Source organism: Hirundo rustica, chromosome 1 (assembly GCF_015227805.2).
Source record: "Hirundo rustica isolate bHirRus1 chromosome 1, bHirRus1.pri.v3, whole genome shotgun sequence".
In the NCBI taxonomy this organism is placed as follows: Eukaryota; Metazoa; Chordata; class Aves; order Passeriformes; family Hirundinidae; genus Hirundo; species Hirundo rustica.
In genome coordinates this window covers 32,203,356-32,216,805 of record NC_053450.1, presented here as the reverse complement: position 1 = coordinate 32,216,805, position 13,450 = coordinate 32,203,356, and the positions used below count along the sequence as shown (strand labels likewise).

The 13,450-nt window shown below is 39.1% G+C and overlaps 1 protein-coding gene across 1 annotated transcript; it reads left to right on the top strand.

Moving 5' to 3' along the window:
• Positions 1–3,681: 3,681 nt before the first annotated feature.
• On the top strand, positions 3,682–8,328 carry LY96 (lymphocyte antigen 96). Its single transcript, XM_040077552.2, has 5 exons — positions 3,682–3,808; positions 4,767–4,856; positions 5,790–5,918; positions 6,781–6,833; positions 7,809–8,328. Exons 1-5 carry the CDS (start codon positions 3,715–3,717, stop codon positions 7,908–7,910), a joined length of 468 nt encoding a protein of 155 aa, XP_039933486.1. The 5' UTR covers positions 3,682–3,714; the 3' UTR covers positions 7,911–8,328.
• Positions 8,329–13,450: the final 5,122 nt, after the last annotated feature.

Below are 13,450 nucleotides of genomic sequence, written 5' to 3'. Positions count from 1 at the left end.
GATATGAGAGCTGATTCTTACTGAATATACTTGCAAAATGTTTTGAAATAAGTGAAGAATTTCACTGACAAAACCTCAGTGAAGTAACTTTATTGTGTAGCTCTTTCCACTTCTCTTTCCTTTTCACCTTCCTTCTGGATCGGAATATATAAGAAAAAGATTATAGAAAAGAAAGAGGATTTAGTAAAATAAAGTTTATAGAACTTTACCATCTTCTGCAGTGATCTTCATACTGACTTGAAAGGAACAGAACAGACTCTTCACACCACTAGTGCACTAGTCTGGGACTTCTGTGATCATCACAAGAGATCACTCCTATGAATAGCATCGATATTGGCATGAAAAGCCACAAAAATCTGCTGAAAATATTTAAAAAATAATTTAGGTTATTTTGATTTAATGGCAATTTGGCCAAACACACCTGTCAAGGTTGTAGGCTTTATAATCATGGTCATAAAGGATATTTTAGCTGTGATACCGGTAGTACTTATTGTTCCTATTTTCCCATTTAACCATCCAGATCCTTTTAAATTGACCTTTCTTATGCTGTTTTTTTTAAAAGCATTGGAATAGTCTTGACTTGTGCAGTAAAAGTACAATAAGGAAGGAGCAGGAGGTTTCTGCATGTGTCTGTCTGTCTGAGCCACCAGGGGGGACTCATTCCTCATCTATAACTTTTCTGCAGCAAGTATCTGGGGGAAAAAACCAAAACCACCCATGCTTGAACCAGGTCTAGAAAGTCAATTCAGCAGAGAGTTTGTCTTCCTTTATATTAAGAGAGCTTTATGTAAAATCTTGTCAGTCTGCAGGGCTCTTTCCACTCTGCCCGTGAGTGCATCAGGCACCCGATGCATGGGGCATCAACGCCGGGCCAAGTCCGGCCACCGAGGGACACAGCGCCTTCAGCCGGGGCATCTTGGAGCCTGGAGAAAAGGAGACTCAGAGGTGACCTCATCACTCTCCACAACTTCCTGAAGGGTGGCTGTAGTCAGCTGGGAGTTGGTCTCTTTCTCCAGGCAGCAGCTGACAGAACGGAAGGACACAGTCTCAAGTTGCGACAAGGGAGATACAGGCTGGATATTAGGAAAAAGTTTTTCACTGAAAGAGTGGTAAAGTACTGGAATGGCTTGCCTGGGGAGGTGGTGGAGTCACCATCCCTAGAAGTGTTTAAAAAAGACTGGATGTGGCACTCGGTGTCGTGGTCTAGCTGAGGTATTGGAGATGGGTTGGACTCGATGATCTTGAAGGTCTCTTCCAACCTAAAAATTCTGTGATTCTGTGATCTTGTATATCAGTGGGGTACGGTCAGTGCCACCTCCTGCCTGCTTCAGACTGGCCTGGGACTTGTGCTAAACCTATTGGACTGACAGAAGACTCAGCAGAGAGCCCGCCTTGGCTTCTCACGGATTAAACTCCTTCACACCACGGGTCATGGCTTTGTGGTTGAAAGGAGTATTTTTTTGGCTGTACGTGCAAAAGGTAGCTCTTCTTTCGTAGCTGTTTCGTTGCTCCTTTGTGATGGTCTCACTACTCCATTTCTTTTTCCCAACTATTACAGCCTTCCTGATTTATTTCGATTTCACTGCATGTCTTACAAATTTTTAAGCAACGTTTGTCCATCTTGAAACAGAACTGTGTTATCGCTGTGATCACAAAGAGCTTATGTGTTTTATAGCATCCTGTTAAAAAACCAGCAAAAATCTCTGTGTGATGTATCTACTCTGGAGATCTGTCAGTAAAGTGATATAATTTTAAATTTCCACTTAAAAGCCAAATACAGGAAAATACTTAAAATTTTGAACTCTGTTAGGCCAATGGGACTCTTCTTGTGGTCTACAGAAAGATTTGGAAATACTGAAGAGAATTCTCTACCTGCATTAACTTTTTAAAATTCTACCTTATTGTTTGAATTATTGCATGTAGTAGCTCCTTAGTTGGTACTTTCAGGCACCTTTAATTCAATTTCACCTTCCTTAATTAATCTAGGGATTAATCTAGGAACCCCCATCTCTGGGCACAATCGGTCATGGGTTTGTGCACATTGTTATTCCTAAATTATCTTTTTTATTACATCTTCAGACTCCTGAAAAACAATTTCTTAATATTTTTCCACTTTATAATATGTAAAATACTATCCTGGTATGCACAGAATTTGTGAGAATAAAAACTTTTAGGCATTGTAATAGGTTATGGAGGGTCAGAACAATCGATTAAGCTATATTTGTTGTAATTTTTATCGAGTTTCCTGCTTAGCAGGAAACAAACTCAAATACCTGTCTATTTTATGTATTTTTTTCTTTTTTAAAAAAAATGAATACAGTTTCTGATCTAAGAAAAGTCAGCAGACATATACACAAACCAAGAAGGTAGCTTGTGAGAAAATGATTTGCTTAATTTCTGTAAGTCATTCTTCCATTAAATTCAGTAGATTTCCATAATTTATTATCTTGAGAAAAAAAAAAATTAATTATGTTTCCTGTCAGTTAGAGGGGGTTGTGCTCGCTTGAATGAGTTATTAAGCTTAATTTGATTTGTTCCTGTAGTTGGGACTACCTGCTTAGTACTGCTAGGTTTGTGCAGTAGGAGCTGATTCTGTTTATTCCACAGGATTGATATAGCCAACACAGGCAAATAAGTTATTCTTTGTGTAATTCACTAACAGACAGGAATAATGGTGTGTATCTAATACTAAAAGTGCTTTAAGAAGTTTTTTGTTTTGGTGTTTCAGACTTGAGTATCAAGATCTGTGACCTGGAGTGTTTTCAGCATCGCAGGATAAAGTCAGGTTGTAAGCTACCTTCAGTTGTGAGAGGTAGATTCTGTGTTCTTAAAGAAAATTGCCAGTCAAAACTGGACAGCCAGTAATTGACTCTTGTTTGGTGTCCCCAGGGCCCCAGGCCTGTGCATGGCTCTGTGCTCTGGGCAAACCATGCAGTGCTGCTTCTCCAGCAGAGACTGTGGGGAAAAGGCTGGGAGAAGGTGGCAGAGGGACTCTGGGAGTCAGTTATGGGAATTATCAGTTGTAATTTTGTTGATTTTTGAGTTTGGTCCCACCAAGTGTAACTGGGGTGGATACAGCTTTGAAAGTGGTGTCTGGCATCATGCAGGACATGAGTGGTTCTACTCAATAATGTCGGATGGTTGTGTTCAGCTCCTTTTGAAATACATCATCTAATTACATTCCTCCAGATTTCAGGTGCATTCTTAAAGCACTCTGAGCTTTGTAAGTAAGTTATTATGAAAACCAGTGGGAGATACTGACTACCATAAAAATAAAAGAATGGAGTTGGTTTTCATCAGCTGTGGATTTTTCTCTTCTTTAATATGTGCAGGAAACTGTGTTTGAAATTATGCCTTTAAAAATCTTACACCTGATGAGTCAACTAAACTTGCTCTTTACGTGCTTCTGATAGTCCTAATGTCATTTCACTTCCCCATTTCACACAGTTTTCTCTTTCATTTTTCACTCTTGGTTTGAGCTGTATTGTCTGGGGAAAATGTAACAACAAAAGCAGGAATTCTTTTTCTAAACAAAATTTAGTGTGATGATAACTGACAGTGCTGCAGTAGGATTTACAAAGATTGCAGAGAATTTCATAAATATCGGAACTTTACCCGAAGACATGTGACTGATGATGACTGTGCTGAATTTTCTTCCTCTTTCTCCCAAGCGAAGTTTTATACCAGCAAATACTGAGAAAAAAAACCGTAACTATGTTTGGATTATTTTTTTTCATTTTATTCACCCCTGGAATCAGTGAATTCATTTGTACATCATCAGATCTTGAAATGTCATACACGTTTTGTGGTAAGTAAAAAATAGGTAATCCTTTTGTTAAATCTGCAGGATAATTACTCTAGTCTGAGGCATTGTGAATTTTCTTTCAAATTTATTTCTTTGGGGAATACAGAAAAATAAAAATAGGTATATTTCTGTAATTAATCACACTGTTATAAGAATTTTACTTCATAGATGTAAACCTAAACACAATCCTCCAGCAGCCAGGAGAGACAGAATTTTATTCTCAAGTAAAGTAGGCATGTTTTCATCCAGGAAATGCTAGAAGATAATGGATTTAAACTTGTTTCACAAGTACTCTGTTGTATAAATTCTGCCTATTGAGTTAACCAGTACCATGAAAAGCTTGAAGTATGTGCAAAAAAAGAGGGAATGTGATAATCTGTCGAGGTGGGGCCAATCAGGCTCTGAGACAGCCTAATGTGTCCCTTCTTGCCTTGTCTCTGTCATGGGCTGATATTTTGTGCATTTTAAAAATGCAAGGTGGGTCACTCAGAGCAAATCTACTCAAAGGTTCATTTACATTATCCTGGAAAATATGCTGGTGCATTAAAAATATTTTTAGCTGTTGTCAGCATGATTAGCATAAGTAGGGATATTTTCAGTAGCAGACCATGCTGGTATAGTGCTAATAAAAAGTTTGTATATCTTCAAAAGAAAAAAAAAAAGGTACTTTTTAAATCTATTTTTTTGTGTGCAAAACATAATCAACCAAAAATTGACTTCTCTTTTTACTTAAAGAAATATGACAGAGGTTGCGCTCTCTAAATGCAAAAATAATTAATAATATAATTTAAAATGCATATTTAATATTTACCACATATATTGAATAATTTTATTGCATATACCTTATATTAAATGCATTTTAAAATATGTATGTGGCTTTTGTGCGTATAGCTGTATATTCTTATTATTTTTATGGAGAAGCCTATTCACACTATCAATGTGAAATGTTTTTTTTCTGTAGATTCTACAGCTCATTCATTCACGTTTAATCTGACACCTTGCAGCACGATGAACAAACCTGTCTGGAAGGCTGCTCTCACCTGGATTCCACGTGAGTCTCTCTTAACTAGTCAATTATATTCTGGAAATACTGAAAATGAAACACAACTGAAAAACTGACACTTCGTCTTAGATGCTGAGTGATTTAGGAAATCGGTTTCTGGGATTAAAAATGGAATGGATAAACCGTAGAGATGGACAGAAATGACGATTTGTGAAAATGTGTTTGAGTTTTACTTGGAGCAGTTACCAGAGCCCTGTACACAGACTGTCACTGTATATGCAAATCTGTGACACTTTAAGTGTTTGTGCATTTTGGGCTTCTGTCCTGGAGAAGATCCAAGTCTTTTAGATGAGAGAGGGTACCATCAGGCCATCCAACTATGGCAAGACTTCTACAAAGAATATGCATGTCCCAGAAGCTGGAAATGGTACTGGATTTTGTGTGCAAACCTAACTGTGATCTTTAAACCCAGCTTTAAGTCAGCAAGCTCAGCTAGTGAAATATTTAAGACCTGGCTGTATCGTAAGCTTCACCTTCTGCACTAGGTTTGCTTGCCTAGGAAGACATTTTTATGATGCATTTATGATGGTTAGTTTGCAACACCTGCTTAAAAGTAAGGTCTTCATTTGAGCATGTTTGGGTTAGCTGTGGAGCTGAGTGAACTCTATTTTCTTTACTGAAGAAATTAAAAATGACTAATATTTTTAAGATTAATTTTTCTGTTGTTGTTAAAAACAAAAATAGCTTTTTTTTCCTTTCTTTCCGGTGTGTTTTTTTTTTGTTTGTTTGTTTGTTTTTCTGGAAGTAGCAGTTTTCAAGATATATATACCTTTTTGGTTTCGGAGGAGTCTTACAAAAATACAGTATTTTGGCAAAATCTGGTTTTTATCTAAACAGCATGTCTCCATATATGTTTTTGTCTCCATATATGTTTTTGTCTCCCACCACTTACCATTTTCTTATTTGCAATGCTTTAATTAGGAAGTGACATTCACTTTTTGAAGATTGTCTTCAATGTCTGGTATGATGGTGCCAAAGCACTCCTCTGGAAAGAACTGCTCTGCAGCGGAGCTGACGATGAATACTCAGTGTGCGGAACGCTGAAAGGAGGTTGGTGTGAAAATACATGGTGCAATCAACCCATGCAAACAGATTTTTTACCTCCACAATCTAGACCTTGCTTGGCAGGCAGCAGACGTCAGAGCGGGCAGTCCTCCAGCACCAGAACCCCATTGAAGTAGAAAATGTCCAAATTCTCTGTTGTAACATCCTTGTTTGGCAGTTTCCATCTCCATAAATGAGGATTACTAATGTCCTTCATCTTATTATGACCCTGATGGTTAGCATCTCTAAAATGACATGGAAAGATTGCACTTGACTGCACTGAACAGGAAACTTGAGAGATCCTATGGGCACTACTAATATCCAGAACAAAGTTTATTTAGATATTTAGATACCTGTCTGGGTGGGGTTTTAAAGAGGTTTTCTACACCCAGGTATGATGCCTTTTGTTTGTTTGTTTTTTGGTAGAGTCAGTCCTTTGGTAGGGGCTGACAAGTATTAACATGACACAGGCTCAGATTCAGAGAATTCAGGCAGGATGTCAGACTAAAGGCCAAAAAGATCTGTAGGGAGGTCAAAATACAGTCTGTTTACCTTTCATTAAAATTCAGTATCAGCTCTCTTCAGTTACCATTAAAATGGTTAAATTACTGGAGTTATCAGAGTAGGATGTGTCTGGATGAGATGTTGCAGGAGCGCTGTGGCTAATTTCTATTTTCTAATGTGGTTTCAACAAATAATCAGAACTCTGAGAAAAGAACCAGGTAAGGGCTTTATCAGTGAAAGAGTAAATGACATTGGCAACTGCTGCTGAGAGATATGCCATATTGCTTTGAAGTTATTTAGGCACTCTGATTGATGGCTTTATGGTTAAGTAATTCTTTGTATTATAATTATCTCTGTTTTTCAGAAACACTTGTATCAGCATTTGACATTAAAGGCTCAAGAATAAAGTTTCCAAAGGTACTTTTCAACATTTTGTATAAAGAAATAATAATAGAAAAATCACACACTTACAGGTATATTTTTTTCTGAAGAGAGATGTTCACCCAAACTGTAGAAAACCGAAGAGGAAATGTCAGAAAACTTTCTTATGATAGAAGTGATGACGGTAAAATGGTAGCATCTCTGAAATACTAGATGTTCTAAGGTTATTATTCCTCTACCATTCCTTCTTTATTTTATAAAAGACCAAAGTAATCAGTTATCACTTTAATTATTCCATTTTGTTTGGTAAATTATTCTCCTTTTCCTTTACCTGAGTAAATCAATTCATATTCCTTCTACCCATTTCATTCTTTATTTTACATTGTCTTCACATGCTGCTCTCTTACTCCATGAAACCATTTTCAAAGATTTGAAGAGGGATAAAAATATCCAAAAAGTAAAAGCAGTGCTCCACTATTAAACAGGTGCAGCACCAGTCCTCAGGTTAAGCCATTCTCATCCGACAACTGCCCCATCAGTTGTCTGAGCTTTTCCAAGACCCTTATCCCTATTAATCTCTAAAAATGTCACTAAGGAGCTCCTACAGGTCCAAAATCTCCACCGTCCCCCTTAGCTCATGGGCCTCCAATAGTGTTGGACTCCATCCAGTCTAACACCTCTTGCAGCCCCAGAGCTAGTAATGGACAGGAACATCCTCTGCCATCAGCTGTCCTCCTATAGATGAGGAACTTGTGTCAGCGGACCTGACACTTCCTGATGGGACTCTGCAAGACCAGGAAATCCTGAGTGCGCTGGCCATGAGAAGAAGGCTGAACACTGTTTTATTTTTATGCACTCATATACCTGACTGTACCCATGAGAACAGTCCCTGATGGGAATCTGTCTTTTTCAGTTCTAACAAAAATCATCAGAACCATTCCAAGAAGCCAATTAGACAAGGTCAGGCAGTATTGTGCACTAATTGTCTTTTTTTTTTCTTGTTTGTTTTAGGGCAATTATAGTATTGTTGTGCAAGGATTCTCTGATGATTCTGAGAATAATATGCTTATGTGCTTGAATTTCACCATGATAGTAAAACAAGATGCTTTCTGAGTGCAACAGACTTCTCAAATAACTCCAGAACATGGAGGTCACTTCCGTGAGCAACGGCAATCCAAGCTGTGAAGTAATCTGCACACTAAATTTCCTGAGGCAGAATACATTGTGAGCTGTTTGGGAAGCTGTATGAAGTGTATTCTTACTCATTTGTAGCACAGCCATAATTAGTTGCTCAGCCAATGTGCACAAAATCTCTGGGAATCAGGCATCCTGATTAATCCACAGGATTATCCTGACTGGATGTCATGCTGGTCCTGCATTTTGGTGCTGTGCCTTGAGTTACAATAAAGTTGAGTCTTTCAGGCTGAGCTAAAGTAATCAAGAGGTTTTGAAGTTTTAACGTGCAAGGATCAGAAGTTCATCAATATTCAATTTAAAATAACACAATTGATTTGGGAACTCTGCTGTGAGGTGGTGGACTTGGTTGTGTTTTGTTGTTGTTGTTGTTGTTGTTTGGTTGGTTTTTTTTTTTTTTCCTTTTTCTCTTTTCTCATAACAATAAAACTTGTTTGTACGATCAATTTAAGAGTTTTTATTTATTCTCATGTTATTTTCTGATGTTTCTTCAGATGTTTCATTTTGTTCTGCTCTGTTTGCACCAAGATGAAACAGAGGAGTAATAATATTTTATGTGGTAGTAGCTTATGTGAAAAAACTCCAAAGTGAAACACGTTTCCAGTTACACTGATACCGTACAGCTGAATTTATCCATCCAGAGCTGCAACTGCAATCCCTTAGAATGTTTTTAGCTCTTGCTCATAGTCTGAGGGGAAGAGGCCACACGAGTTGTGTCCTTCAGAAGGAGGAGGATGGTGTCACCCAACAGGCTGATCTATTCCTCAGTTATTCCTCTATAGCATTTCTAAAGTTCTCCTGTAGCTTTTGCCCCTTGGGCAGCTGACACTGAGTACCCACCTGCCCTCTCTGTTGCTCCTCTGCACCCAAGACCTTCAGTGAGACTTTGGTGGAGGACAAGGTTTGGTCCTTAGGAAAAGTGCTGTCCTGTTTTCATCCTCAGCCCCCAGAGAGAAGGGCTGATGAACTTACTGAGTTCAGAGACTTCTCCCCAACTAACAGGACACTGTTGAAGCTGCACTTTGTGCTGGCTACTAGTTTGTGCTCTGTCTAGCAGATTGCTTCCAAATGCCTGGAAAAAATTAAAACCCAGAACAAACCAACCCTCCTTCAGACTGCTAAATACCAAGCATGCAAATTAGGAAAAGTGAAGCTTTTGCTCTCACTTTACACATAAAGAAGGATATTTTTCAAACTTGGTATCAGAAAACTCAAGGAAAAACCCCATGCCCGAGTTTGTAGATACTCCTTTTAAACTTGGGTTTAATGCAGGGTTTGGCTAAATAAAGCAAAATCTTTAGGAGTCAATAAAAACAGAAGTAGAACTGCATAACGACTGGAGATCAGAAGTTGTGATTGCATCTAAGTGATGGCAAAGTATCTGTGCTTTCATTCAGTCCACGGACCATTCCAGGGGTAGTCCAAGATGGAGTATCGCAGCATGTTCTGCTTATGTTTGAGCTGATTTACTACAGTTGTGATCAATTTATTCCTAACCTGAAATATCAACCAAAAAGCAGGCTGAGAAAATGATAATACCTACCTTTCTTCTTCTGTTTTGCTTATTTCAAACAGTGTCTGTTTCAAATGATTGGCCTACGAAACAGTCTTACCTTATGATGTCCTTGTGTATGCATTTCACAGCATCCAGAAACCACAAGTCTCAAAACCATCTTCAGTGACAAGGTGACCCGAGATTTTTGCTGGCCTGAATTATCTGAGGTGTTAGAAAAAACATTTCATTTATTAAGCAACAAGTAACACAAGTAGGAGAGGTTAACGCTCCTGGAGATCAAAGATATTCATGTGCTCTATTTTACATAAGCATGTTTTAATGCTTTATGGATGTTACGGAAAATTTACAGTACATGTAAAGGTATACGTAGAATTTCTGTCTCTGAATAGAGACATTTACAGATAAACATATGCACAGAGTATCTTGCCTTGCAGACTCTTATAATATAGATCTTCAGCTGAAGGGTTATAATTGTACATGCCAGCAGACAATACTGCAAGGCAGAGTGCAGGAGCCACACTTTATAACGCAACGACTTTTCAAAGGCCTCAAGCTTTCTCCTGTCTATGACTGGCAGTTTCCATCTATTCACATGCTGGTGACTGCCACACACATTGTTCACTGGACAAGAGGGTACAGATTTTGTAAAGTGTCAGATAATGCAAACAACTTACCCCAAAATTGCTGTGATACTGTAGGGTGAAGGGCTGAGCTGAAGGCAGAGCTTTGCTCTTCATGTCTGGTTCCTGGGACAAAGGTCTTGGAAAGCCTTCCTTCTTTCTTTCCTTTCCTTTCCTTTCCTTTCCTTTTCCTTTTGAGGTCTTTCCTTTTTGTCTTTCCTTTCTTTCCTTTCCTTTCCTTTCCTTTCCTTTCCTTTCCTTTCTTTCCTCCCTTCCCTTCCTTTCCTCCTTCCTTCTTCCTTCCTCTCCTTTCCTCTCCTTTTTCCTTCCTTCCTCTCCTTTCCTCTCCTTTCTCCCTTCCTGCATCCTTCCTATCCATTCGAACTCCTTATCCTCTCCTTAGTCCTTCCTTCCTTCCCTTTCCTCCTTCTCCTTTTCCTCCTTTCCTTCCTTCTCCTTTTCCTTCCTCTTCCTTCCTTCCTTCCTTCCGTTCTTCCTTATCAGCTGTTCCTTCCTTCCTTCCTTCATCCTTCCTCCTTCTTCCTTTCCTATCTTGGTTACTGCCTTCTTCAATTCCTATGTATCCTTCAACTTCCTTTTTCCTTCCTTCCCATCCATTGTGCCTTCCTATCTATCCTTCCTTCCTTCTTCCTTCCTCGGTTCTTCGGTCCTTTGTCCTCTTCCTTGGCCGGGCTAAAAGACCTTATTCTTTAACCTTCCTGCCTTACCATCGTAAATTACGTCCGAATAAGGGGTCCTCTGGTCCTCTCCTTCCTCCTTCCTTAATGTCCTGAAGGAAGCATAGGTTGGGTCCTTCCTTCCATGGATGTCCTGGGTCAGTCACCTTCGCGTACCGTTAACGTAGTGCCGCTTATCCTGCTCCTAAAAGGAACCTTCCATACCAGGTGGATTATGACCTTCCTTTAAACCGATAATCCTATCGCTTCCTTCTCCTTCGTGTCCATTCCTGGTCCTATCCTTCCAACTAACCCAAATTCCGGAAGGTCCTCCAGGGTTGGGTCCAGCCTTACCTTCACTGATTTCCTGAAGGACTAGTCCGTTCCGGGAATTCGAGGGCTAGGTCAAAAGGAATGAACCTTCCTGAATGAAGTAAGGAAGGGGAAGGATCATAATTCTTCCCCCTTCCTCAAGTCGCCTATGTCATCCGTGCCTTTCATTCCTTCCTTCCTACTCGCTTCCTTCCTTCCTGGGAGGTTCCTTCCTTATTGCCTTCCTATTCCTTCTTCCTTTCCTTCCTTCCTTCCTTCCTTCCTTCCTTCCTTCCTTCCTTCCTTCCTTCCTTCCTTTCTTCTCCAGAGCTGACAACAGTTATCATTTATTTCCTTTCCAAACTTCCCTGAGCCCATATTCAGGGCTCCACAGCAAAGAAGAATTTACTTGGATGAAGTCAGCTGCTTGGACTCTGTAAAGTCTAATCTGAGTGTTTCCCTTTTCTTCACTTCATTCGTTCAGTAAACTTTGATAGATTTTTTGCTTCATTTTTTTGCCTCTGTCTAGAGTTGGTATGGTGTGAATACTGTGAAATAAAACATCAACTAAGAATGTCTTTCTTAAAATATTCTGTGAGGGCTATTTGCCCTGTGATCCTTGTATTTTGCCAGGAGTTCCAGTGAACAGTGCAAAGCCTCGTTCCGTGCAAACAAAAGTAAATCAAGGAAGGTTTTGGGCTTGGCATATTTATGTGAAATTAATATCTAAAGCCTTCACAAATACCTTTTTCTCTCCCTCATTACTGTTGTTTTTCAGAGGCTGTCAGGATTTTCTGCAGATGGAAAAATAGCTTTTCTTCACCCCCTCACCCTCTGTTGCCAAATATGTAATTATGAGAAGAAGCAGTTCCTGTACAATGTGGTTTCCAATAAGAGTGCACACTTTTTGAGCTGTGTTATTACTGTTTTATTTGATAAAAGCCATAAAGTATTCTTAATTTCAAGTGAGTGAAGGCCTGCTGACCACAATAACATGTACGTTTGCTGGCTGAAATTGTAACACCGTTTGAGATAGGTACACAAATATAATTTCACGTAATTCAAGTGTTACAATAGCATCTCCTGTGTCCAGGGAAGCAATTCCCTTGGTCACCACTTAGCTTGGATGGCACAAAGCACACACACTCAAATGGAACAAATGAACTACACAGTCCCTGCAGCAAGGAGCTGGATTTAATGACACAGGAGCTGTGTCTTGTTCTCTCTTACAGGCATCAAAAGAGAGACATAGCAGCATTAATCCCTTCTGCACAACATTCTTTCTTGATGGAAAATGCTAGCAGTTGCCTTAGAAAATTGGTCTGTGTAGCACATTGTGCTGAATGACTTCAGCTCCCTCGTTCTGCCCTGAGTCCCTGCCAGCACGAGTGAGTTCAGGGGCGGCAGATGGAGTAGTGACATTTCTAATGGAAGAGACAGGAGGGAGGGAGGGGAGGGAGGGGGTTCCTGCCTGCAGAGCTTAGGGGAGAGAGGACAGGAGAAAGGATGTTTGAAAAGTCTTCTTGTCAGTAATAGAAATTACTGGACTTTGGAAATCTGGGATAATAGTCGCTATGTAGAAGTACTTGTCTTGTGAATCCCAGGCATCCTTGTACATACCTTGGCTGCAGTAGATGGGTATGTCCATAACCTCTTTTCTTCAAGATACATTTTAATACTGGTAAAAAGAGAAAGACAAGTATATAAAATACATATATTTAGTGTATATGCATATATACATATATACATATACACATATATACATGCATACATATATTTGGCCAGATACAACAGCTTCCCAAAGGTTCTGTATGAGGAAAAAATACCAAACCCACAACATATTTTTTCCTTGAGTTTTAGCTTAAACAGCTGTCTTAGCTACAGGTATTGTGTTTTTAAATACAAAGTTCTTGCTAAAATAATTTCTTGCTGACGTAACTAAAAGCATAATTTTTAATAGCGAGCCTGGCTGTTTGCTCACAGGAGGGAACAGTCACTCATTTTAAGTACTAAGATTCCCGTCTGCCCATTTCCCCATGATGCACAAAACCTTTGAGAACCAAAAAGTAGATTATATTTTTTTCCTTCACTTGTAACTTCTGCTAGCTGCGGACATCTACTGAGTGTTTCGTTCTCTGAGAGATTTGGCCTCTCTACTGAAGAAGTACCTCCATACTGATTATGAAGTTGATTTTGTTCTTAAATACATTCTGTTCAGTCACATGCCATTTGGAATTTTCACTATATCACCCACAATTTTTGTACTTTTAGCATAGCAGTGCAGTTTAACAATTTCAGTAATACAGATTTAAAAAAAAAAAAAAGCCATATAAT

Bases quoted from the DNA above. Each gene is read 5' to 3' on its own strand.
- LY96 (XM_040077552.2), top strand. From the start codon at position 3,715: ATGTTTGGATTATTTTTTTTCATTTTATTCACCCCTGGAATCAGTGAA. The intron at 3,809-4,766 runs GTAAGTAAAAAA...TTTTTTCTGTAG, and splicing joins AATGTCATACACGTTTTGTG to ATTCTACAGCTCATTCATTC. The intron at 4,857-5,789 runs GTGAGTCTCTCT...TGCTTTAATTAG, and splicing joins TGCTCTCACCTGGATTCCAC to GAAGTGACATTCACTTTTTG.